General features: G+C 62.5%; 1 protein-coding gene across 4 annotated transcripts; it reads left to right on the top strand.

Moving 5' to 3' along the window:
- Nucleotides 1-1,218: 1,218 nt before the first annotated feature.
- Nucleotides 1,219-24,870, top strand: CAMK2A (calcium/calmodulin dependent protein kinase II alpha). Of its 4 annotated transcripts, none has more exons than XM_084535627.1 (19): nt 1,219-1,632; nt 6,153-6,247; nt 8,258-8,317; nt 10,674-10,728; nt 11,105-11,170; nt 12,377-12,449; nt 12,720-12,822; nt 13,296-13,379; nt 13,485-13,579; nt 13,921-14,043; nt 14,153-14,236; nt 15,413-15,455; nt 16,931-16,971; nt 20,186-20,218; nt 21,320-21,368; nt 22,136-22,211; nt 22,893-22,987; nt 23,306-23,542; nt 23,722-24,870. In XM_084535627.1, the coding sequence occupies exons 1-18, from the start codon at nt 1,571-1,573 to the stop codon at nt 23,536-23,538; spliced, it is 1,470 nt and encodes a 489-aa protein (XP_084391753.1). In that variant the 5' UTR covers nt 1,219-1,570; the 3' UTR covers nt 23,539-23,542; nt 23,722-24,870. The 4 variants fall into 4 exon arrangements, with proteins under 4 accessions (XP_084391753.1, XP_084391752.1, XP_084391755.1 ...); XM_084535626.1 differs by having other exon boundaries at nt 1,220-1,632; nt 23,306-23,534; XM_084535629.1 differs by lacking the exon at nt 20,186-20,218 and having other exon boundaries at nt 1,227-1,632.
- Nucleotides 24,871-25,293: the final 423 nt, after the last annotated feature.

Here is a 25,293-nt window from a genome sequence, read left to right as displayed (position 1 = left end):
CCTGCCTGTGCCGGGCTGCGCAAACCTCCGAAATCCTGCACACCACGGGGGGCTTTAATGGGATGGGGGGCGCAGGGGGCTGCTTTCTGCATCGGTGTCCATCCCTCCCCTTGGGGACAACCCCCCGGCAGGGACAGCACACCCACACTGCTGTGAAGGCATCAGGGTGAGCTCTGCTCCCTGTCCCCGTCCCGCTGCCCTCGGGGTCCCTTTCCCCAGCCCCGTGTCCGGCCCCATGTGGGAACGGGGCCCCTGGCACCGAGACTGGATGCGGGGCCATGAGGGTGGGGATGGCAGCGGGTAATGGTGCAATTAATGGAAAAGCCATTAGACCTTTCTCCTCCTCCCCCTCCTCTTCCTCACTCAGCCGCTTGCTGTCCTCCTCCACTTCCACCTCCTTTCTTCTCTCCCTCTCCCCGCTCCTCCTCTCTCTCCTCTCAAAGATTTCTCCCTATTTTTGTCTGGTTAGAGCCTTTTCTTTTCCTTTTAACCCTACAGTTCCCCGGAGGGGAGCTGCATCGGCCTCATCTGCCCAAGGCAACGCCTTCTGCGGCCACCCAGAGCCCCGGCTGCCGGGGCCCTTCTCCTCCTGCAAAAATGACCAGAAATGGGGTAAAACCCCAAATGGGGGCCAGAAACCGGGCACCTGCAAGGCTGGAGGTGGAGGTGCCGGCAGCAAGGCGTGCTCCCCGGAGGCCTCAGATCTCGTTACTCCACTTTTATCGCCCTTTTTCATTTCTTTTTCCCCCTTTTTTAAACCAAGGGCTCCCCTTGTGGTGTGTTTCAGCCCAAGCCGCTCTCCCCACAGAGAGGGTGACCCCCGGGTGCCGGCGATCGGGGCCAGGACTCCCGGGGGACCCTGCTGCTGGCGGGGTGGTTTGGGGACCTGGGGACCTGCCTTGGTTTCGCTGCCTTCTCCTGACACACTTCTGCTCCATCCGTGCCGCCCGCCCCGCTCTGCACCACCCCGTCCCCCCCCCGCAGTCCCCCAGGGATGCTGCTGCAGGGCAACCAGCAGGGCCTGGATTTTTTTTTTTTTTTTTAATTTTCTTATTTTTTTTTTTTAGCTGGGGGGGCAGTTGCTGGGGCGACGGCATCCTCTTGCAGCATGGAAACCCAGGTTTCCATGGAAACCCATTTTTGCCCCAGTTCTCCTGCCACCGCCACGTCCTCCGATTTGCCTGTAGGGTTGGCGATTTTGGGTTTGCCCCCCTTGCATCCCCGCAGAGCTCAGGGGGGACCCCCGGGGCAGCCCCATGGGCCGGGTCCCCCATCGGGGCCGCGGTCCCCATGGCGGGCGGCGGGGTTTGGGATGCAGTTGCCCAGGCAACAGGAGCAGGGCGTTCCTGGCAGCGGTGGTCGCCATGGGGACGGGGATGCTGACGAAGGCTTGCGAGGCTGAGAAGACAAATTGCCCTCATCATTATCTCCGGGCTTGTCAATCAAACATATTCCCTTATTTACCTCGGCGAGGAGAGAGCCCCGGGAGCACACGGAGAGGGAGGGAGCGAGAGGAGAAGCTGCTTGCCCCCAACTCCGCACCGGGAGGGAGCGTCTCCAGCCCCCGGGGATGGCCACCATCACCTGCAACCGCTTCACCGAGGAGTACCAGCTCTTTGAGGAACTGGGCAAGTAAGTTGGAGACGGGGCTTGGATGCGCCCCGGCTGGGGCAGAGCCTCGGCAGGGCTGGGAAAGGACGGATCCAGGGCAGGATGATGGGCACGGAGAAAAAAAAGGAGCAGCGGGGGGACCGAGGTTAGGAAGGGGTCCCCCAACCCCAGCCCTGCCAGCTCCGTCCCTTCCCGAGTTGGGGTGCCGGGTGATGGGTGCAGCTTTCCCCGTGCCACATTTCGGGTGCAGGCTCGGGAAGGGGATGGCTGTTCCTCCTAGAGAAAAGCAGCTCTGGAGAGAGGAGGCTGCCGGCTCCCCCGGCAACTTCCCCAGCCAGGAGGAGGGACGGGACAGCCGGGGAGGGAAGCCCAAGCGGCGGGCGCCCCTCCGATTCCTTTGGGGAATTTCTCTGCGTGGATTCACCGGGGTTTGACAACTCCTGCAGGAGACCCAGCCCGCCTGGCAGCCCCCGGAGAAACCCCAGCCAGAGCTGGGATTCTCCCACCCCATCCCCAGTCCCAGCCGGGTGTGCGAGTGCCCCACGTTGAAACCCAGCCGGGAGGGGCTCAGTTTGGTGGCTGTGGGTGTCACTGTCACCGCGTGGTGCCTGCCCGCACGGATCCGTGTGCAGGGAACGCCTGCCGGGGTGGTGCTGGGGGGCACTGAGCACCCCAGGGTGGAGCAGGGCGCTGGTCCCAGCACCGTCCATGCCCTCAGTGCTGGGCAGAGGGATGCTGCGTGGTTTGGTGCCTGGCAGGATACAAAAAAAAGAAGCACAAACAACAGGCATGTGCCTCGGGTTCTGTTTTGATGCCTCTTTTTGGAGCTGCCCTGTAAATGTGGGCTGCGTGCCCTCGGAGCAGCTCGGAGAGAGCCCTGTGCACCGCGGGGTTGTCTCGGGAGCGGGGTGCCCGAGCCTGCTGGTGGGGTGCTGGGTGGTGGATGTGCAGCTATGTCCGTCTGTAGGCATGGAAACTTGCTCCAGCCCCGCAGCCCCGCACCGCAGGGCAGCCTGCGCCGAAATGTGCACCCGCGCGCGCGTGGGCGTGCAGAACGGGGGCGAGAGAGAAAGGAGAGGACAAAGATGGAGAAAGCGAGAGGCTGGAGCAGGGGGGGACTTCGTGCCGGGCTGAACGCAGCTCATGTTCCCTGCCAAAATGAGGTGTGGGGGGGGCAGGTGGCTGCTGCAAACAAGTGCAGCTCCTCGGAGCGTGCAGACCCCTGGTGCTGGGATGCGCTGGTGTGCACACACATCCCCTTCTGCTCGGGGGGCTGGTGGGGAGCAGCAGCTGGGGAGGCAGCCCCAGCCGGTGCTGCAGGCAGGGGGATGTGAACACCCCGAGGAGCTGGGCACGGCTGGGTTCAGGACCTGATTTTCCAGAGGTTTCTCAGCTTTTCTGGGCTCTGCGGGGTGCGCAGCAGGGTCAGCAGTGCCTGCAGGGGTGATGCTGGGCCCGGCAGGGCAGGCAGGGGTGCAGGGACCATGGAGGGGAGCTTTCAGGCTGGGCACGATGAGGAAGGACCAGGACAGCTGCTGGAGGCGTTCAGGGCACGAGGCTTTGCCAGGCAGGCACTGAGACAGCTCGGTGGGAGCCCAGACCCCAGGGCCCCCCGCAGCAGCGCAGCGGTGCACCTGGGCAGATGCATTGCTCCACGCTCATCAATAAACAAGCAAAGGCAGCAGCAACAAGGCTCCCCGGCCCTGTGAGCATCACACCCTGGGCAGCCTGGCCCACCCGACCTCCCCTGCTGCAGGAGGCAATGCAGGGGCTGAGCGGCTCAGCCTGGTGGCTCCTGCAGCTCAGAGCATCCCCCCTGGGCTGCAGGTAGCACCCAGCCGCCTTCCCAACCCCGGGCCCTCGCTGGGCTGGTCAATGCGCTGCGGAGCTGGTTGGGAATTTTCCACCGGGATGGTTTCCACTTGCAAAAACCCAGTGGTTTCCCATGGGGAAATTTCTGCTTCGTGGGCTCGGCAAGGGAAACCAGGACGAGGCGCTGCACGCCGCGCTCCGCTGCCGCAGCCGCTGCCCGCCAGCTCAGCGGGGGCACCCCCAGCACACGGCTGGCTGCCAGCCCTTAGCTGTGCCCCCTCCACCCTTCCCGAGCTTCCTGCATTTCTCAGGGGTGTTTTCTACCCCAAAAAGGCCTTGGAAAGGTGCTGGGTGCCAGGCTGCTGCGCCCAACCTGCTTCTTTGCCACCTCCTCGGCTCCAGAGCATCCTGGCACCGAGACAAGCCGGGTTTTAGGATGATGCCACGCAGCTGATGGCACCACGGTGATGGGGCTTTGTGGGGGGCAGAGCTGGGGAGGGGGCTCCACAAACAATATCCTGCATGCACAGGCAAGGGGCTGTCCCAAGCAGGGGACGTGGAGCTGTTCCCGTGTCCCTGCTGGGGAAAACCTGCTCCCACAGCATCCCCAGGCAAAGCCGAGCCACCAAGGGGCTGCCCTGCTCCCCCCAAACCGCCCCCGCAGCTCGCAGGAGCCGAGGGACAGGGCGAGGAGCGGGGGCAGCGTGGGGGGGGGGCCGGGGAGAGGATCCTGCCCACGGCCACCGGAGTAGGACAAACAGAAAGTGCAGCTCCTCCGGCGCCTCCGAATCCGCCCCCGCAGCGGAGCAGGTTCAGGGAGAGGCTGGCGACAATTAGCGAGCGGTACGATCAGCCCCTTGGCTCCCTGAGCTGCAGGAGAGGGTTTTCATTAAAAAGGGAGAAAAAAAAAAAAAGAAAAAAAAGAAAAAAAAAAAAGCTACGGAGGAACAAAAAATCCCCAGCCCACACTCTTCTCTCTAGAAAGGAGATAAAATGCCTCGGAGGAGGAGGAGGTGTTGAAGAGAGGGAGGGCGGCAGCAGCGCAGCCCGGTGCTGGCAGGGAAGGTGTGAAGAAGGGGGAAGTGGAGCATCCCCGTGGCAGAGCCGCTGTGGGGGCTGGAGGGACCCGAGGGGGGGCATGGGGACAGGGTCCGGGGGTCACTCCTGGCCTGGGGGACCCTGGAAGCGGCTGCGGGGCTGGGAGCCAGCAGCAGGAGGTGGCTGCGTGGTGTGCGTGGGCATGGCACGGCCACTGAGAGACCCCCAGCGGGGTCAAGCAGCCAGCCTGGGGTGCACAAACCTTTTCCTGTGCCCCGTGGGAGCCCCGTCCTTCCCTCTGCCCCGTGGGGGGGACACCCGCGTCCCTCCAGGCCCACGTTGGGTCACGCAGTGAAACCCTACAGCTGGGTTGAGAGCCCCGAGCTGGGTCAGGATGGGGGTGGTGAGCGCTCCCCTCACCACCTGGGGTTTCCCTGCTGTGCTCATCGCTGCAACAGGGTGTCCTTAGGGAAAAAAGAGCAAAGAGGGGTCACGGGGAGGAAAGGAGCCCCCAGACCTGGTGCACACAGAGCTCCTGGTGGGACGGGACGAGTGGCACCGTGTGTCCAGCCCCATGCCAGCAGCAACCCCGGTCTCCCCAGGCTGGACAAGCAGCATTTCCCCCCTGATTTCCAGTTAATTCCCACCCAGGCTGTGGGAATGCGAATAACTCATCTCTTCCAGTGGCTGGGGTGAGATGGCAGGGCTCTGAGCTCGGGAAGCGCCGGGCTCGTCTCCTCTTTCTTCTCCCCAGCCCCTGCCTGGCACGTGCCGCGGGCGATGCCGCACGGGGCGCGTGGGCTGGCGGCTCCGCTGGGGCTCCCGCGTGCCCAGCCCCATCCCCTGCACCCCGCCGCTCGCCTATTCTGCTAAAGATCACACTCAGCCCCAAATTGCCCGTCTCCATCCGCCCCCACCGGGAAAATCAATTATCCACCGCTGCTTGGCAGCGCGCTCGCGAGCGCGGCCTTTTATTCCTCGCCGTGCAGCGGGAGCGGGGGCAGGTGGGGCGGGAGGTGGCGTTGCTTTTTGATAGTTGTTATTTGAGCGATCGGAGGGGTTTGGCAGGAAAGGGAACCTGGTACAAAGGTTGTGCTCGGTGGGGCTCTGCGGGTGCGTGCGCAGCCCCGGCATCGGTGCCCGCAGCCAGCGGGGATGGTCCTGCTGCTGCTGCGGTGGGTTTGCAGCCACGGGGACCTTAAATCGGTCGCCTGCAGCCACAGCGAGTGCTTGTGCCCGCTTCTGCAAACTGCTGCTGTGTTTGCGAGGTCTAAAGCACGCAGAGAGACGCACGCACACAGGGTGAAGTGGCCGAGCGCGGTGCCACAGCTGCATCCATCCCCGGTGTCCCTGGGGAGCCAGAGCTCCTGGTAAATCGTGGCCTGCTCTCTCCCAGGTGATGGACAAGGCAGAGCTTGGAGGGAGGAAAGGAGCACGGTGCCAGCGCTCTGCCAGGATGGTGCCAAGGGGAAAATCCTGTGTTCATCCCCACGTCCATATATGCCTGTCCCCACGTCCCCAAGGACAGTGGTGCCTGGGAGCTGATGGCACACCCACCCTGTTTTCCCCCCTCTCAAAAGCTCCTTCCCGACCCCATCCCCATCCCATTGCTGCCCTCACCCCGCAGCCCATTAGGGCCAAGCCCCGTCCTCGCCCCCACGGAGCCCTTCACCTCCCTTCTGTCTCCCCAGGGGCGCTTTCTCCATCGTCCGGAGATGCGTGAAGGTGTTGGCAGGACAAGAGTATGCGGCCAAAATCATCAACACCAAGAAGCTGTCTGCCCGAGGTAGGTGCTGGAGGTGTTTTGGGGGTCGGCAGGGCTTGCAGTGGGGAGTTTGTGTCCTTTACACCATGGTGGGAGCCCCCTCATCCCACCCCATCCCCACTGCAGAGCATACTGAGCTCCTCGATGGATTGGAACCAAAGGCACGAACATCTTGGGGCTGGGCCAAGGTCCCTGGGGACCCCTGTGGGGCTCAGGATCCCATTTCCCTGCTGTAGCAGCCCCAGCACCCCACGCACCGTGTCGCAGCAAAGCGTGGTTACAGCCTGGCACCAAGGATCTGCTGACAGCCCCGGCGTTGGGCAGCAGGGATTTTGGGAGCATCACCTCCTGGAGAGGGCCCCATCCCATATAGATGCACACACATAAATGAAATGGGTCCTTCGGTGGGGACTGGGCTTCATTTCAGTCTGGAGATGGGCACGACCCCCTCTGCGGGGTGATTTTGGGTGCGCTGGAGAGCGCTGGCTCCGGGACAAGGCTCGTTCAGATCCGTGCTGGCTGCTCCTCGGGGTCAGGCTGAGCTGATCCTACAAAAAAGCACTCCAGCCATCCCTCGCCCCTGTGCAGGAGCTCCTGTGCCACAAATATCTGGCAGAGGATCTGGGTGGTGAGGTCGGAGGGGACCAGATGGCCCCTGCCACGTCCCCGCCGCGGCTCCTCCTCGCCGGGCGCACAGGGGAGCGCAGGATGGGAGCTGGGAGAGCGAGCGCCCTGCCGGGAGGCTTTAATTAACTCCCTGCCTCTGCTTCTCTCCCTGACGCCACTGCTCACCTCTGAAGGCAGAACTGAAACGCAGAAAATGGTGACAAGCTGCTTGCTGACCTCAAATTGAGCCAGCGCTTGCCAAAGCAGCGCGGCGCTGACGCCCGGCGTTGCGCGGTGGGCACCCCCCCTTGGGAGGTGGACGTCCCCTGCCTGCCCCTGCAGTCTGCCCTTCTCCATCTTCTCCTCGGGTTTGTGCCGTGCCCTGCAATGGCTCCGTGTCCCTCTGTCACCTGGAGAGACCTCGCTCTGCTGGCCGAGCAGCAGCTCCTTTTGGAAATATCCCCAGAGCCCCCGGCTGTGCAGAGATCCGGTGATCTCCGGCCTCTTAGAGCAAGCAAATCTGCTTTTACCAAACAGCACCAGCAATGCTGGACCTCCTCATGAGGAGATCGCTTCCAGCGGGGGAAAAACCAACCCCAAAAAGGGTTTCTGAAGGGGGAAATGTCCCCACAGCCCAGGCACGCCAAGGCAGACGGGCTGGATGTGGGGCGCCCTGGGGAAGGCTGCAGCCCCGCACGTCTCGGCGGCTGCAGATTTGCTTCGATGCAGAGCGAGACTGCGGGGTGTGAACTTGCAAGGTAGCAGCAAGAGTGCCGAGAGACGAGCAGCCCTAATTATATCCCTGCCTCTCCTGGCTGCTGGGTTCCTGCTATCACCAACTGCCTTCAGACGGAGCTGCGGGGAGGAGGCAGCGCGGGGCAGGGAGAGCGGCGCAGGGCGCAGGGAGCGAGGGGAATTCGTGGGGCTGATGGCCCCATTGCCACTTGGCATTTTGCTCCATCTTCAGTGGTTTGGTTATTAGATTTGGGGGCCAGCAGGGTCCGTCTGTGCTCAGCTGAATGCGAGCAAACCCCGCAGGGCTCCGGGCACCGACCGCCCAGGCACCTCCAAGAGCTCTGCGGGGAGCTCGGGGCTTGTTCAGCAAAGGGATTGGCGATGGGGAGAAGAGGGCGAGGAGAAGAAGCCCAGGACGCCTGCAGCAGCAGTGCCCAGGGCTTGGCTGGGTGCTGTGCCCATGCTGGGACAACGTCTGTCAGGTCCTGATGCAGAACACCTCCCTGCAGCCATTATCCCTTTGAAACAAGGCAGAACAAAACAAAAAGAAGAGGCAGGTTTGCTCCTCGCCAGCTGCTCCATCCCCCTACACTTTTCCTGTGCTGGCAGCTCCTCCGAGAGCACCGGCGAGACCTGGCAGCAGCTCGTTCCCTTCCCCGGCCGCTAATTCGGGGCCGCTGCTTCTTTCAGATCACCAGAAGCTGGAACGAGAGGCTCGGATCTGCCGCCTCCTGAAGCACCCCAACATCGGTAAGCGCGTGCCGCAGGCACCTGGCTCTGCTGCCCACCCTGCTCCCAAACCTCACCAACGCACCCCAGGCACAGGGGGGGCACCGGGACATGGGTCTGGGTGCAAAACCCATCCCTCCTCTTCCTCTTCTTCCTCCCCAGCTCCCTTCTCCAAACGGGGTCAGGCAAAGAGAGGCCCCCGGCGAGCGCAGGGGGATTTAAGTAGGTCCCAACTAACCCAGTTGGCCGCACGTCCCTCCGGGGGGAGCGGGGCTGCAGGGGGGCTATTTTTACCCCTCGGATGCTGTGTTCCTCTGCCTGCTCCAAAAAGCGGCTCCAGCTCCGAGCAGCAGCAGCAGAGCGGGGCGTGGGAGGAGCGATGGCGGGGGGGAAGCGAAGACTTTCCCACCGGCCGTCCATCTGAGAGTAGCCTCCTTCGGAAAAGCTGTTTCAGGAAAACTCCCGAGCCCCTGCAAAAGACAAAAATAGGCCAGAAGGAGAGAGAGAGAGAGAGAGAGAGAGAGAGGGGAGGGGAAAAAAATGCAGCAAAATTCCCAAAGCCCAGCCTTGACAGTGATGCTGATGCAAGCTGCCGGCGCCTGGGGCTGGTTTCGGGGCCCCTTTGGGGATGAAGCCCCTCTCCCCCTGCAGCAGCCCGGGAGGTGCAGACCTCGGTGGGCTCCTGGAGCTTTTGGGAAGGCATCTGGGGGTAGGAAGGGAGCTCTGCAGCCTTTGCAGCTGGGAGCAGGAGCGAGCTGAGCAGTGCAGAGCAGCCCTAGCAAGAGGGAGAAGAGCCAGTGCTGCTGGAGATACAGGAAAACTGGAGCTCGGTGGTCCAAAAAGGAGAAGACCCCGGGCACCAAGGGGCTGTGCTGGCTCTTTGGGTTTCCTGCAGCACATTTCCATCCCTCGTCTGCCCTGGGAACGCCGTGCTGGGCAGCTGGGGGTGCAGGGATCCTGCAGGAGGGGCTGCATGGGGAGGCTGCGCACAGGGTGCCCACGACCCCACAGCAAATCCATGGGGCTCAGTCAGGGACAGCTGCAGCTTCCCCAGGTGCTTTTACCTGGAGGGAAGGCTTGCTGGAGGGGCAAATTTTGGCTATGCCCACTCCTGGAGCTCTGGGTACCCATCCCCATCTGAGTCAGTACCAAGCTGTGCCCCAAGCCCAGCTCTTGGCACCGAACGCGGAGCTATTTGGCCACCACGGCGCTGCTGCTGTGCTCTTTCTGACTATGGTCAGCAACAGATGCTTGTAGGACCGGGCTATTTTTAGGGCGGCTGCTCCTCGTTATACCCCCTCGGCTCCTGGCAGCCACGGGCTCTGGGACTTCCCCAGGCAGGGGATGTATCCGGCCCATCTGCTCGTGGTTGCTCTGGCCCTATCCACACCGAAGGCACCTAATCCCCCTCTGATTGCTCTTGGATCCCAGGCACAATACCCCCAAATCCCTCTCAGATGAGATGAAACGGGCGGAAACGTGTTTGTTTCGACGCAGGAAGGCAGAGGGGCTGGGATTGTGTGTCAGGGAGAGATGCTGAGCAAACACAGGTGGCGGAGCACAGGGCAGCGAACGTCTGCGGGGGCCGTAGGGAAGAAGGAGCCGTGAACGGGATGAGCAGCGCTCAGTGCCACACGAGGGACTTAGCTGGGGTAAACCAGACTGGGAGCAAACCCTCCTGCAGCAGCGTTCCCCTGAGCAGTTCGTTTTCCTCCCTGGTTTCCCAACACAGACCCCAGAGCGATCGGGGAGCCGTGAGGAGGTGGCCCCAGGGCAAAGCGGGGTGTGGTGGGGAGCAGAGGACACCAGCCTGATCTACTCACCCGTCTGTCTGCCTGTCCTACTTATTTCTGCACCTTTCCCCTCACTGCGTGTCTGCCTGCGAAGCCAGGAGCAGGGAGCTCAGCCTAAATTACCAGAATTCAGCCCAAGGGGATGTGCTCGCACCCGGCGCCCCGCGGAGCAGGGCGCGGAGCCAGGCAGGGGGACGGGGCAGAGCGTGGTCCCTGGGCATCCCCAGAGACAGCCCTCCCAAGGAGACGAGGAAGGTCGCAACCAGGAGGGAAAAAATAAATAAAAAGTGAGGTTAATGCCAGGGCTTGGCAGCCCGGCACCTCTCCTAATCCTCAGCCCTGGTGCGCGCGGCCGCAGCCTGCCCGGGAGCTGGGCCAGGTCCCCGCTGTCCCCGATTTGGATGTGACCTTTGAGCCTTGCACCACGGGGGCCCTTGGCCAAGAGGGAGCCCCCCCAGCTAGCAGCAAGGAGAAGAAGAGGAGGGGGAGGAAGAGCATCCCTGTTCTGCCCTTCCCTGCTGGGTCCTGGGGGGTGAGCACGGGCGGGAGCCGGGCGCTCCGTAACCCCTCTATCTCTGCCGCAGTGAGGCTCCACGACAGCATCTCCGAAGAGGGCCACCACTACCTGATATTCGACCTGTGAGTGCTGGCTGAATGCAGCTCCTGACCCCACGGCCGCTGCGGGCTGCCCCCGAGGCCGTGTGCCCTGTGCCCCCTGCCCCTCACCCCGAGCTCTGCTGAGCTCCAGCTCGCTCACGGCTTTCTGGGGGGCGCATGGGGTGGGAACGGGGAGGTTTGGGGTCCCCTATCCTATCCTATCCTATCCTATCCTATCCTATCCTATCCTATCCTATCCTATCCTATCCTATCCTATCCCAATCCATGCCATGCCCCCCGTCCCTCTCCCCCTGTGCACAGACAGCAGCACTTTGGGGAGGGTTTTCCAGGGCTGAGCGTGCTGTAAATCGACCCAGCCCCTCTATGTGCCCGCTGTGACCCCCCTGTCCTCCCGCAGGGTCACCGGTGGGGAGCTGTTTGAGGACATCGTGGCCAGGGAGTACTACAGCGAAGCGGATGCCAGGTGAGCAAGGACGTGTTGGGCAGGGAGGGGACAGGAGGGGTCCCCTTTCCCCATCGCTGCCCCTTCCCAGGGCATTACGCACCCTGCTTGCTGCAGGACAGGCTCCCTCTGTGCTGAGAGCTGTTCCACAGCCGCCCTGCAGAGCTTGCTGATAAACCAGATGTGGAGAGCCAAAAAAAAAAAAAAAAAAGCAAAAAAAAAAAGCTGGTTTTAACTCGTCTCCTGCGCCAAGAGCTGTGTGTGTTACCGCAGGGCTGGTGCCTGCACCCAGCCTGGGGCTGGCATCCTCCTCCCTGCAGCTGCACCAGAGCCATCTGCAAGCAGTGCTCTGGCACTCGCAGTATAAAAGCGCAAGGAGGAGCAGTCAGGGCTCCCAGACACACGGTGCTCCTGCAGGGAACGGGAACCAGGAACCTCTCAGCTCGGCGAGGGGGCCAGGACTCTCCTCGAGGGGTTTCAGTCGGGCTGTGCTCACCCACACGGCCTGGGAGAGCTCCTGGTGCAGCCTCGGCTGTGCCCCGTGCGTGGGGCATCATCCATACAAATGGCCAAGGGGGTGGTAAGCTCTGTGCTGCTCCTGGCTGCGTGGAAATATTCCCCATTTCTAGGCAGAAAGTGATCTTATTAAATGGGCAGCCTGCGCTGGATCCGCTTACAACCCATCCTCTGATTAGCGTCATCCAAATAAAATAAAATACATGTAAATGAAGGCCTTCTGCCTCGCAGACAGCTGGTTGGGAACAGAAGTGATCATTGCCTCATCCTTTTCCCCTTCCTTTCTCACGCACGCAGCCGAGCCAGGCTTTAATGGCCTGGACATCAAGCAAACAGACACAGCACGAGCCACCAGCCCCAGACGGGGCCGGGGAAATGGGGCTGAAGTGAGCATCAGCTGCTCTGCCCCTGTCTGGAGACTGAAGTTGGGCACGTGTGGTGTCCTCCCCGCTGGTCCCCAGCTCCCTGGTGTCACTTCTGGGGGAGCCCATGGGTGCACACACCATCCCAGCACCCTGCTTGGGTGTCCAGCAGCCCCTGACTGGGTCACCACCAGCACCTGGGTGACCACCAGCGTGTGGCACATGGTGGAGATGGGCACTGAAGCGATGGGGAGAAGGGTGAGGGGAGGAAATACAGCCCTGCGGGTGCAGCTAAGGAAAATGTGCCTCTCCAGACACCTACATGAGCTTTCTCCTCTCTCTTCTGCAGCCACTGCATCCAGCAGATCCTGGAGGCTGTCCTGCACTGCCACCAGATGGGGGTGGTCCACCGGGACCTGAAGGTACGAGCCGCAGGGGAAGGGCCCGTGGGATGGGCGTGGGGGCCCCAAAAGCTAATGGAAAGCTGCAGAGCAAACAGCAGCTCTGGGGTGAAACACCCAAAGGGAGAGGGGGCAGAGAGGTCCTGGGAGTCCGTGGCCCTCTAAGGAGGGTGCTCAATGGGACACACGGCTCCCCAAAGCACTGGGAGCTGCTCTGGGAACCCCCACCCCGGCACAGCAGAGCCCCCGGGGTCCCTTCTGCTCCTCTGCAACCTTCCCCTCCTCCTGCAGCCCGAGAACCTGCTGCTGGCCTCCAAGCTGAAGGGAGCCGCCGTCAAGCTGGCTGACTTCGGCCTCGCCATCGAGGTGGAGGGGGACCAGCAAGCCTGGTTCGGTGAGCACTGGATGCAAGTTTCCCCCCAGCCCTCCCTCGTGTTCGGTCGGTGGGACCACCGAGGCTGCCCCAGGAGGGGCGAGCATCCCCGGGGGTGGTGAGGGAGAGCCCAGCAGCCTGGGAAGGGTTTGATGGCTCCCGCTGTGCCGCTGGGAGCAGCCCTGTGCCCATGCGCACACAGCTCGGTGGGAGCTCGGTGCGTCACCGGGTGTCCTGCTGAGGCAGACAGCCCCATGGCAGGGGTGAGGAAAGCCTCTTCCAAGAGCTGGTGGGCACATCAGAGCACCCCGAGTTTGTGCACTGTCCTGGGGTGATGGTGCTCTTGCTGCTTGCTCTGCTCCCGGGAGCTGGGGGTGTTTTTGGAGGGGGGTGCCCGTGCCACCGGGATGCTGCGGGCTGTGCTCGCGGCTCTGGAAGTGGTTGTACGGGGATGCTGGCTGTCTGCAAGGCATGTCACAAGCTGTCTGTCCCAGGTTTCGCTGGCACCCCGGGATACCTCTCCCCCGAGGTGCTCCGCAAGGATCCCTATGGCAAAGCCGTGGACCTGTGGGCTTGCGGTGAGTCCGACTGGGGCCGAAATTTGGGGAGCGGGCTGGGCAGCGTGGGACACCGCAGGCTGCCGGTCTGGCACGGCACTGACCCCACATCTCCTCCCCGGGCAGGCGTCATCCTGTACATCCTGCTGGTGGGGTACCCGCCCTTCTGGGATGAAGACCAGCACCGCCTGTACCAGCAGATCAAGGCCGGGGCGTACGATGTGAGTGCGTTTGTCTCGCTGCCCCCTTCCCTGCCCCTCTGTCCTCCTGCTGTCCCCACTCTGCTGCCCCAGGAGAGCCGTACGGAGGAGTTTGGATAGATGGGGGCGAGTTTCTTTGCTCTGGTCACAGCGATTTGACTGGGATGCCTTGCCCAGGTGCACACAGTGGTGTGTTTCAGGCCCACTTTGCAGCTCTTGCCCTCAATCTTCCTCCTCCCAGCCCTGCTCCCCAGTGCTCCAGCTGGGACAGGGTTGGAGGAAGGTTTTTCAGGAGAACCAGCCCAATTGCAAAAGTTCTCCTGCTCCCTGCTGCCTCTCACCCTGGCCCCTTTGCTCGGCAGTTCCCCTCCCCTGAATGGGACACGGTCACTCCCGAAGCGAAAGATCTCATCAACAAGATGCTGACCATAAACCCCTCCAAGCGCATCACGGCAGCGGAGGCTCTGAAGCACCCCTGGATATCGGTGAGCCGGGCGGCACTGACCCCCAGGGGCTGAAGGTTTGGGGGGCATGGGGTTTGCAGCAGGATCCTGCACCCCGTGCCTGCCCCAAGCAGCTTCTCTCTCCTCCCAGCACCGTGCCACCGTGGCCTCATGCATGCACAGGCAGGAGACGGTGGACTGCCTGAAGAAGTTCAATGCCCGGAGGAAGCTAAAGGTAACTCACACTCTCTCCTCTCCGAGTCGGCTGCAAAATGCACAGGAGGGTCCCCGGGGGGTGTTCGCCGAGTGGGGAAGGGCAGGGTGGGGTCTGTGGGTCGGCAGCACGGCGCTGATGGAGATTTGGGGATCCCGCTGTGAAGGAGAAATGGGAGGTGGGGTGGGGTGGTGGCACCAGGCTGGGCTTCCCCAGGGCTCGGAGGAAAGCTGTGGTGAAGCAAAGCGCTGAGCCACAGGGTGAGGCTGTGCTGGACACCAGGACAAGGACATTCCTGCTGGTGACAGCACAAAAAGGTCCCTCTTTTTGGCAAGACAGGGATCCCAGGGGTGTAGTGAGAGCCCTGGGCCAAGCCACGCTGCAGCCAAGGAGAAAACTCTCCCAGATTTGGGGCAAAACCCCCTGGCTCACACAGTCCAGCAGCCCCACAGGCTTACAGCTCTGAGCTCTCCATCTCCCCACCCAGCCAGGTCCCCCACCAAGGGGCTCCAGGAGGCTCTGGAGAAGCAAATCTCCCCTCCAGACCAGTGCCACGACCCCTTCCCACAGCCTCCCCAGCCGGGGACAGCACGGATCTGTACCAGACCCACCAGCATCCCAGCCTGAGCGCAACGTGGCACAGAGCAGGGCAGCTGCAGGCTACTAACGTGATTATCAGGGAAAGAACCCGGCTATAAACTATTATTACTTTCCAGCTAGACAGGTAATCGAATTAGTTCAGGCGTACACTCCCAAATAGTAATCCATTACTGTAGGCAATTAGTCCTAAGTAATCTCATTACCCGCTGAGCAACTAGTTAGTTGAGTCAGCCGGAGAAGGGGGGTGTTTTCTGGATGTTTTCTTTGCACGGCTTCCTTGAGAAGCCCCTGCCCCACTGCTCTCAGTGCAATTAAATCCCTCTCTGCTGCCACTGGCCAATGGAGCCTGGGCTGCCAGCAGGGCAGAATGAGGCCAAAAAGTGCCCCGGGTTATTTAATACCCCTTTAATCTTCGATGGAAGGAGGTTTTGGAGAACACAACCCAATGTTGGGGATAAGGAGCTGGGTTCCGAGGGCTGCTTCTGGTGGCAGGAGGAGAATATTAGCAGGGGGACAGGTGACACGCGGGGCTGGGGGCATGGGGACCCGGTGTTCAGGGCCCTGCACCCCCTTCCCTTCTGCTTCTGTGTGTTTCAGGGAGCCATCCTCACCACCATGCTGGCCACCAGGAACTTCTCCGGTAGGTGCCGTCTCCGGGCTCCTCTCCTCGCCCTGTGCCAGCACCCAGGGCAGGCCCATGGGTGCCATGGGGACGTGGCTTTGCCCCCAGCTCTCAGTGGGGCTGTGGGTGCAGCCGGGTGCTCTGTGGGGTGGGGGGAGGTTGTAAGGCCAGGGCCAGGTCACCCAGCCCCTATGGGGTGGGTGCTGGGGTGGCAGAGGGTAAGGTCTCCGTCTGAGGCTCCCTGGAGGGTTTAGGATCTGGGGTTGGTGTGTGCCCACTCAAATTGCTTGTGCCCTGGTGGTGATGTGGGTGCTGGGGGTGGCGAGGGATGGAGGCAGCTGCTTTTGTGCCCTCCTGGAGATGTTTGTGGTGCAGGGAAAAGAGCCTCAGAGACAACATCCTCCGCACCGGGTGAGCGCTCGACACGTCTCCAGGTGCCACTGCAGCAGCAGGGTCCCTCCTGTCCCTCCTGCTTTGCCCTCCTGAGGCAGGAGGGCACAGATCCCACAGGGACACGCACTCTCCCTGCATCCCACATCCCCCAGGCTGCACGGAGACGCAGGGACAGGGACAGAGCGTGGCAGCCCAGCCCCTGCACCAGGAGAGGCCTTGGCACAGCATGGCATGCCAGTGGGGTGGGCTTGGCATCAGCTTTTGGGGGAGCTTGGCTGAGGTGCCCAGGAGCTGGGTGTCGGGGTGGGCAGGGGGAGATGGGGGCTCCCAGGAGGAGATGGAGAGGTCCCTGGAAGGGGCTGGCATCCGCATTTGTCGTGGGGGAATCGTGCTGACAGATTTAGCACTTGTGGGCAGCTTGTGCGGGGCTGGAGGATTCCGGCAGCTGGGGGGGATCCGGTTACCGGCAGGCGCAAAACATCAAAGGGCAGGAAATTCAGAAACTTCCCTCCAAACCCTGCCATCCCGCACAGCCCGGGGGCTGCCTGTCCCCGCCACCCACCCCAGCTGGGTGACAGCACCCGGTGTGGGGCTGCTCCCACCCGTGGGTGCCTCGGGGTGCCCGGCGCAGCCCCGGGGGTGGGGGCCGGGGCACGGCTGGCAGCCGGAGGTGGGCAGCGGGGAAGGCGTCTGCTTTTCATCATTGTCAAAATGTGGGCTGCAGCTGTCGGGCCGGCAGGCCGGCAGCACATGATCCCGGCAGCATGGGGCTAAAATTAGAGGGCGGCAGGCGGGCGGCCCATTCCAGCGCCGCGCCGCCAGCACCCCGGGGCGCAGCCCGCCCGCGGGCTCCCCGTGCGAGGCACCCCACGGACTCGGCGTGACGTTCGGGGACGGTCATGTCCCTCGTGGAGAGGCACCCCAGAAGGACTGGACGGTGCTACCGGGGTCACCCCTGAGCTCCTGGAGCCGTGCCGGAGGCGGCTGGAGAGAGGAGGAGACCCGCGGGGCTCTGCCGCCCGGCACCATGCTGCTGATCCTCGGCCTCCTGGTCCTGGTGCCCTGCCTGGCTCTCCTGACCTCCTTCCTCCTCTCTCCAGGAGGCAAGAGCGGTGGCAACAAGAAGAATGACGGCGTGAAGGTAAGCCCCCTCCTGCCCGCCCCTGCGCTCCCGTGCCGGCGGTGGGGTCCCCGTGGCACCGTGCGCTCTGAAGGGCGGCTGTTGGCACAGCTGTCCCCGCGTGTCCCCGGGCCACCAGCGTGTCCCCGGGCCAGCGGAGCAGCGTGGAGGCTTTGCAGTGCAGCAAGGGAAGGGGCTGGAGCTGCAGCCAGCAGCAGGAGAGTGGCTTCAGGCTGTGGCTTCAGGCTGCTGGCAGCCGTGCGGTGGTGGCCACATCTCCCCCATCCCATTGTGGTCCTGCTGCTGGAGGTGGTGGGGCTGGGCCAGGCTGTCCCCCAGCTCTGTCCTGTCCCCAGGTGGCACACGGGTGTGTTTAACCCTCTTGGTGCTGCTCCCAGCCCCCTGTGCCCACTGCAGACAGAGCGAAGGAGCGCTCCAGCTCGGCGATGCGCTGGAAAGCAGCCGGTGCTCGGAGGGCTGCAGAGCCCTCGGGTTGCCACAGCTCTTCTCCAGGACCAGGTGGCTCCTGGAGGCAGGGGAATCCTGCTGGCAGCAAGGAGAGCTGGGATTAGCGAGCTGCCACCCTTCTGCGGGAGGCATGGCCCACGTGGAGGTCCTCCTCTCCTTACCTGTGCCTCCACGGACACAAACAGCAAAGAACTTGTGTGTTCACATCCTCACAGCCCAGGGCAGGGATGCAAGGTGGGAGGCACAGCTTCAGGACCCTGATTGCAGCACAGCCAGTTTTTTTTTTTTTTCCTCCGTCCCTTTTGTCAGGACCCTTCTGTTGGATTGTGAGGGGTGCAGGGTTTGGGAAGGGCAGAGCCCTCGGCTGGTTTCTTCCTTCCTTTGTCCAAAAGTCAAACCCACAAGGTCTGAGACCACGGAAAACCCTCCAGAGCAGGGCCCAGCTCCACGCACACACCCCCGTTGTGGCCCTGCAGCCTTGTGCTGCAACACGAAGCTGCTGGGCTGCATTGCTCCCAGGGGACGTTGCCTTGTGCTGCGGTGTCGGGGTGCCGCATGCCTTCCAGGACAGCACTGCAGGTCCGGCACTGCGGCGCTGGCACAGAGGGGACAGCCCCCAGGGGAGCCACCAGAAGCCAGCTGCCAGCCCTGCCAGCCTTCCCCTGCTGCTCTGCACCGCCGGAGCAGGGATCCCCCGGGCAGAGGTGGCTCGGTGCGAGCTGCTGGAGCACAGGGGACAGCAACCACCAGCTGCTTTTTTCAGCATTGGCGGCTGGAGAGGCTCTGCAGAGCGTGGAGGAGGAGAAGACAAAGCCGAGCAAGGCTCATTCCCCACAAGCTGTGGTGTCGGGCACCTCCAGCGTTACCATCCCCACCTCCTCCTGCTCAGCCTGGGGGGGACGTGCAGCGTAACCCCCTCACGGGGGGGAAAAACAGAGGGCCAAGGGGGGCTGGCTGCTGCTGGAGAGGCTCTGGTGGCCACCGTGGGCACCTGGAGGATGCCAGGGCATCGCCGGGTGCTGTTTGTTCCTTTCCACCTCACTGGGAAAGCCGGGCAGGAGCCTGGAAACGTGCGTGGGTGGGGGTGGGCAGCTGGGGAGGGAAGGGGAAGGGTGCTGCCTGCGTGGAGAGCAGGGCTGGGGTCAGCATGACGCATGGTTCGATGTGGGAAGAGTTGTCCCCACCCGGAGAAACCTCCTGTGCTGGCCTTCCCCGAGGGAGCAGGCACCTCCCTGCCTCCAAGCACCCTCCCGGGGAGGTTCCCCTTACAGAAAGCATTCACGGGACCAGAAATTCCTCTCCGCCCCTGCTCGGGGGTCTCCGGGAGGTCTGCTGGTCCCAGCAGCTCTGATACCTTCACTGCCCTGTGTAGTGTCCCATCTCGTCACATCGTAAACTAATGGAATCACTGCCCCATGTCGCATCCTGTCCCGTCCTAAATTAATGAGCTCACTGCCCCGTGTCGCATCCTGTTACTGTATGTCCCGACCCGACGCGGTCGCTGCTTTGTGTTGCATTCTGTCGCGTCTGAAACTTCTGCAGTTTACTGCCCCGTGTCATGTCCTTGGTTAGCAGAGGCTGGGAGCCCGTCCTGCAGCTCCTCCGGCTCCCCCCCGGGGGTCCCTCCCGAAGCTCGGCAGCTCGCCCTGCCCTGTGGGACAGCGGCTTCCCTGGAGAAGGAGGGCTGAGGATTTACGCAGGGCCCAGCGAAGGAGGGGAGAGCCTCGGTGGTGATGCTGGTGGGAGCCCCCCAGGATATCAAGGGGGTGGATGTGAGCAGCCCCTACGCCCCAGCCCATCCGTACGCCCTCAGGGGTCCCCACTTGTTTTTTTCTCTGAGAGGTTTGCGCAGGGCTTGCTCTTCCCCTGGTGGGGCAGGCAGGAGCGGTGCCTTTTATAGGTGCTGGCAAAATGCTCCAGATTTGGCACCGCAGCTTCTAGTTCCTGCCTCGGTGCCTCCCGTCGCCAGCTGGGGTTTGTCCCCGGGGAGCTGGAGGAGAGGAAAGGGCACGAGGCCAGGGCGCACGGCCCTCGGTGCCCTGATGGAGAGGGGAGAGGAGCACGGACAGGAAGGAGCATCCAGGAGGGGTTGGGGACTGCAGGCAGAAAGCTGGCTATGGGCTCTTACCCAAAGCCTAGTGGGAGAGGTCGAGGATGGAGATAAACGTGCATGAGTAGGAGCTTCTCCTTGGAGGAGACGTGGCTCGATCCCAGGCACCAGGACAGCTCCCCGTGTGGCACTCTGCCCTGCAGGGCCACGCAGCCGTAGCCACGCTGGCTTTAGAGCAGCCGGCTCGGTGCTGGAGGAAACCCTAGGTCCAAAGGGATGCAGCTCAGCTGGGTGAGCACAACAGCCAGCGGCACGGGCAGATGCACCCAGGGCTGCCCCAGTCGGTGAGCCTCCCGTTTGGTGCTCACCCTGGCCACGGGTGGCTGCTCCCACCAGCCTGGTGGCCTGGGCACAAAGCCACCAGGGCACAAAGCCACCAGGGCGGCCACCTACTCCTAGCAGCCTCTCAGCCTAACCAGGTCCTTGGGGTGAGCAGCAACGGAGGCAGTGGCAGGCCAGGAGAGGCAGGGTGCCAGCAGGAAGGCGGGTGGGAGCCGGCACAGCCCCAGGAGCAGCAGGTTGGCCCCCGCGCCTCTCGCTCGCCCCTCCAGGAGGACCACGGAGGGCGGCTCAGGAGCTGCTGCCTCTCACGTGCTGCTCTCTGCCTTTCTCACTCTGTGTCTCTTCCTGTTCCATCTCTTCTCCTTGTTTTTCCAGAAAAGAAAGTCCAGTTCCAGCGTTCAGTTAATGGTGAGTGTCCTTCGTCTTCCTCAATGCTGATATTGCTGGGCCTCTCCACATGTTCCAGCCTCCCCCCGTTTTTGGAAGTTACCTCGGGGTAGGGAAGAAGGGACAGCGGGGTTGGAGGGAACATCCTCAAAGCCGTATCACCCACAAACCCCATTCACAGGGTTGGTGCAGGCACTCGCTGGCCGCCAGCTGGTGGGAAGCCAGCCCTGGGTGTCTTGCTGATGGGTTCTCATGCCGTTTCTCCCAGTTCTCCTGACTCAGGTCTGCAGGCTGCATCGGTCCAAGGAGCCTTGGAGAAACACCTTCCATGCCTCTGCGGGGACTGTATGGTCATGGGACACCTTGCCAACCTCCATCGGGGTATTCTGGGTAATACATCAGCAAGGCTCTGCTGGGAAGAGCTCGCAGAGCCATTGCTCTAGCTCCGCTAGCAGAGTCGCCTTGATGGGGCTCCTGGAGAGAGACGGGGGGGTCAGGACCCCCCCCCCCAACACACACCCCAAATCTGTGTAGTTCGCTCAGCCGTTGATGGAAAGAGCTGTGTCTCAGCCTTCGGTGGTCCATGTGGGTCTTGGAAGCACTCTGTTGTATTGTACATTTCTCTCCCTACTCTGCGGTCAGTGTGGTCTCTCTCACTCCTGCACAGTCCCCCTCTTTCTCATCCCAGCTCCTCCTCGCTGTGAATTCGTACATCTCTCTCTCTCTCTCTCTCTCTCGTACAGTCAACATGGTGTCTTCCACCCCTGCACAGCCCCTCTCCCTGCCCCTCCTAGCACCCCGCCAGGCCACCCCGGACCTGCCCCGTCTCTGTCCCCGCAGGCGCCGGTAGGAAAAGGCAGCGCCGTCCCTGCGAGACCCTCCCCAGCCCAGCCCTCGCGCCCTCGGCTCCGGGGGCAGGGGGCCGGGGGGGGGCTCTGCGGTGCGATAGAGCTGAGGTTGAGGCCGGGTTGGACCTGCTGGCGCTGCCCTGGGTCGCCGGCCGTGCGCACAGCCGGGCGCTGTGGGGTCGGACTCGGGGGGCTGTCGGACACACGAGCTCCTCCTCGTGCCGGGTGAAGACCGGGCTCACCGTGCCCCGTCTCCTCTCTGTTCTTTGCTCAGGAATCGTCGGAGAGCACCAACACCACCATCGAGGATGAAGACACCAAAGGTACCGGCGGGGGCACGAGGGAGGTGGGTAGGGGCACCCCGGGGTCGTTAGCCCTGTGCCGGAGGGAACCCCAGGGCCATCCAGAAGTGGCTTTCTCCTCTCCTTCAGAGTGAAATGCCAGCACAGGTGGTTTATCTGACTGCAAGGAGTGATCAGGACAGTGCTGGAGAGCAGAGAGGGCTCCCAAAAATGTGGAAGCTCCCTGAAATGTCATGGAGATGCCTGGCACGGCTGGTCCCCACGGGACCTCCTGTGCTCCCGCTGGGCTCCCAGCTGCTCCCAGGCCAACAGCCCTTGGGGAAAAGCCTCCAGGGAAATCCCTGTTGCCTGCCTGCCCGAGCCAGCTTTCTAAGAATAACCCAGGGAATAATTTATCAGTGCTAATTTGCAAAGTCGCTCGACGAAGTGATCCCAGCACAAAGCAAGGCGGGCTTTGGTCTGGCACTAATGGGACACAGGGCAGGGCGAGAGTGGCACCGCGAGGGGCGATGCTCAGAGCAGGGACGGGGTCCCTCTCCTCTAGGAGTGACTCTTGGCATGTCCTTTCATTAGCCACAGTTAAAAAAATAATTAAATTAAATTAAATTAAATCAGGTATGGCACTGATTTGGCAAAGAATATGCCCAGGGTTGCACATCCCATCCTGGGGTGCAGGGTGCAGGGGCTGGGAGCCAGGATGGCCACATAGGGGGCAAAAATATCTGATGGATAATGTAACATGGGTGTTGTGGCTTTTCTCCCCTTTTTATTTTCCTTTACGCCGACAGTGAGGAAGCAAGAAATCATTAAGGTGACAGAGCAGCTGATCGAAGCAATAAGCAACGGCGACTTTGAGTCCTACACGTGAGTGTGTTGGTTCTGGGCTGGGCTCAGCATCCTGGAGCAGGTGCTGAGGGGTTCGTGCCCCCCACAACAGCACAAACCTCGTGGTTCAACCACTGCCGTGAGCAGGGTGACCGGGCTGATGTGGTATTAGGGCACGGAGACCACCCAGGAGCCGCAGGGGACTTCAGTTCCCAAACCTTGCCACAGTGCTGTGACCGCAGCTCTGCTCTGCTTAGCACGGATGAGCCCGTTTTCTGCTTTTGCAGAAAGATGAATAACTGTAAATGTGATTTATGGAGGCAGAAGGAACATCACATCCGCCGTGTCCATTACGCCCGGACTGCCCCAGGCAGCTTGGAAGCAGCCCTGCTTTCTGCTCGCAGAGCTGCTGCTCCTCACAAGATGTTTCTTCCTTGTCCAGGGCCGATTTAATTAGCTGTTTCTGAGCGAGTGCAGGTCCTCATCCCTGCCCCAGAGGACAGCAGCGGGGATATGTTGATACAGAGCAGAGGGAATTGGTTTTTCCCTGCTGTTTTTCTCTCACTGGGGTCCTGGTGAATTTGGAGGGCTGGAGACAAGGGTGGGGGGTTTTCTGCGGGGCCAAGACCAGGTCTGGCTTCTGCCTGAGCTCACAGACAGGCTGCTGTGCTAGGAGCAGCACGATAACCTCTCCCCTCCTCTCCCCTTCCTCCTCTCCAGGAAGATGTGTGACCCCGGGATGACTGCCTTCGAGCCTGAGGCTCTGGGGAACCTCGTGGAAGGCCTGGATTTCCACCGATTCTACTTTGAAAACCGTAAGCAGCCCCTTTCCCAACCCCCTTCCCCTGAGGGACCCTTCCCACCTCCCAGGGCCCGTCTGCGCCTTGACCTCCAGCAGCTCGCTGGGGAGAGGAGGGTACGGGTGGCTTTGGGAGCACCCCTGAGCTGGGAGATCCCAGCAGGAGGTGAATCGAGCCTGCTAGGGCCATGCTGATGTGCCGAGGGGCTGTTTGCTTAGAGGGTCTCTAGGGGAACCCATCCTGAGCCCACCATTTACTCAGCCTAACCCCAAGATCTCCCCTTCCTGCATAGAGGAGCCACCCAAAGCCCCCCTTTCCTTGTCCCCTTTCCAGTGTGGTCCCGGAACAGCAAACCCGTGCACACGACGATCCTGAACCCCCACATCCACCTGATGGGGGACGAGTCGGCCTGCATCGCCTACATCCGCATCACGCAGTACGTGGACGCGGGGGGCATCCCCCGCACGGCCCAGTCCGAGGAGACCCGCATCTGGCACCGCCGCGACGGAAAATGGCAAATCGTCCACTTCCACAGATCCGGCGCGCCCTCCGTCCTACCGCAGTAAGCCTGTGAGGCTCCGGGCATGGGGCAGGGTGGGCGTGGGGTCCTCGGGGCACCCTAGGGGCAAAAAAAGTGGGATTTTGCCCCACGGGGTGCGGGATGGCGAGGAGAGGGTGGTGGGAGCGGGATGCTCCGCTCAAAGGGGTGGCCGAAGCAAAATCCTGCTCTGCCCCTCGGTGTTTTGCAGCTGAAGCGCGGCCCGGCCCGTGTCGGGTTTGTCACTGACTGAGTGCCCGGGATGTGAGACCCCTCCGACTCCCCCGACGGGACTTTGGCTGTTGGCTCTGCTGCTTGGTTCCCGCTGGAACAACCCCTCGCTTCTCACCGCACACACCCAACGGCCCCGCCGGCGCCCGCAAGCACCCCACCGCCGTCCCCACCCGCCGGGCCCCCTTTCCTCTGCATGAACCAAGACAAGAGACACCGCGAACCTAAACCTCAGCATTTGGCGCCTGCCGGGGCAAAAGCCTCTCCCCCCAGCCCCGGGCTGCATGGCATTTTTGGCCCCCCCACGGCCCCGCAGCCCGGCACGGCCCTTGGACTGGGATAGGACTCGTCGTCCGTCTCCATCCCTGCCTCCGCTGGGAGCTCCCCGAGGAAGAGGAGGGCGCGGGGGCAGCTTGGAGCCACCCCGTGCCGCAGCCCCCCGCCATGTACCCGTGGATTTTGCCTTGCTGCTATCGAGGTCCTCGCTCACCGCCGGGGCTCCCACCCTGATTTCTCACCTCCCGGCAGCCTCGGCCGGGGAATTTGGGTTTAAACCATCGGCAAAAAGTTCAGCGTCCGTGCGCCCCGGGTGAGGAGGGCTGTGTGTGCGTGGAGGGGTGAGTAAAGGCAACCCGGCGTTTTCCTTTCCACGGAACATGGGCCAGCTCCTTCCCAGCAGGGTAAGTAGGTTTGCGCCCCGGCTGCTCGCCCTCCTTCCTCCCTTCTCCCCTGGGAGCCGGGACCGGCGAAGCCGGGAGGAGAAAAGCGACTGCACCCCAGGGCTTGGCTCTCCCAGCCCTGCCGGCGGGTTTGGGGCACCCGCATCGCCCCCACGCCCTCCTCCCGTCCCTCTGGACCCCTTCCCCAGCCCCTCGCATGCAGCACCCGCAGCTCCCCGCGGCACAAGGGCTGGGGCAGCCGAGCTGGCCACCGATTCGAGACGCAATCCGCCATCGCCCACACGACACCTTCCAGCGAAGACGAGGAATGCAAGCTTTAGTAACAAAACTCTGCAGAAATCTGGTCGTGCTTCGAAGAAACAACCAAGCCTTTAGCTATCTTCTACTTTGAGCGCATGCCTTTTTATAGGAACAAAGAAAACCGACCTACCGTGTATTTCGTAACTTGATTTGGAGTATTTGCTGAAATGGATCTTTATGTAATAACTAGAAATGTTCAGCTGTTTAGGGCGGGGGGGGGGTGGGGGGGGTGGGGATTTTCAGGGGTTGCTGTTTTTTCGTTGCGTTTACATTTGGAGAGGGGTTGCATTGATGTGCTGCTCCCAGCACCGGGGCACCCATGTCCCCAGGGCACCCACGTCCCTGGGGCACCCACAGGGCTGCCTGCAGGGCAAACCAGGCACTGGGGGGGCTCTTCGGAGCCACCAGGATGTGTTTTTCAGGATGGAAAGCAGGGCCGGGAAGGGGGATTTTTGGTCTCGCCCCTTTGCCGTCAGGTCTGAGAGGCGCGAGGGCGGAGGTTTTTCCGGCAACCCTCCCCTTTCTGGGTCTGTTTTTCCGATGGAAGCTCTTGGCTCGTTGGCGTGGGGCTC

This window comes from Aythya ferina (genome assembly GCF_964211825.1).
Source record: "Aythya ferina genome assembly, chromosome: 14".
Classification (NCBI taxonomy): domain Eukaryota; kingdom Metazoa; phylum Chordata; class Aves; order Anseriformes; family Anatidae; genus Aythya; species Aythya ferina.
Note: the sequence above shows the minus strand (reverse complement) of the source record. Positions and strands in the feature narration are given on the sequence as shown.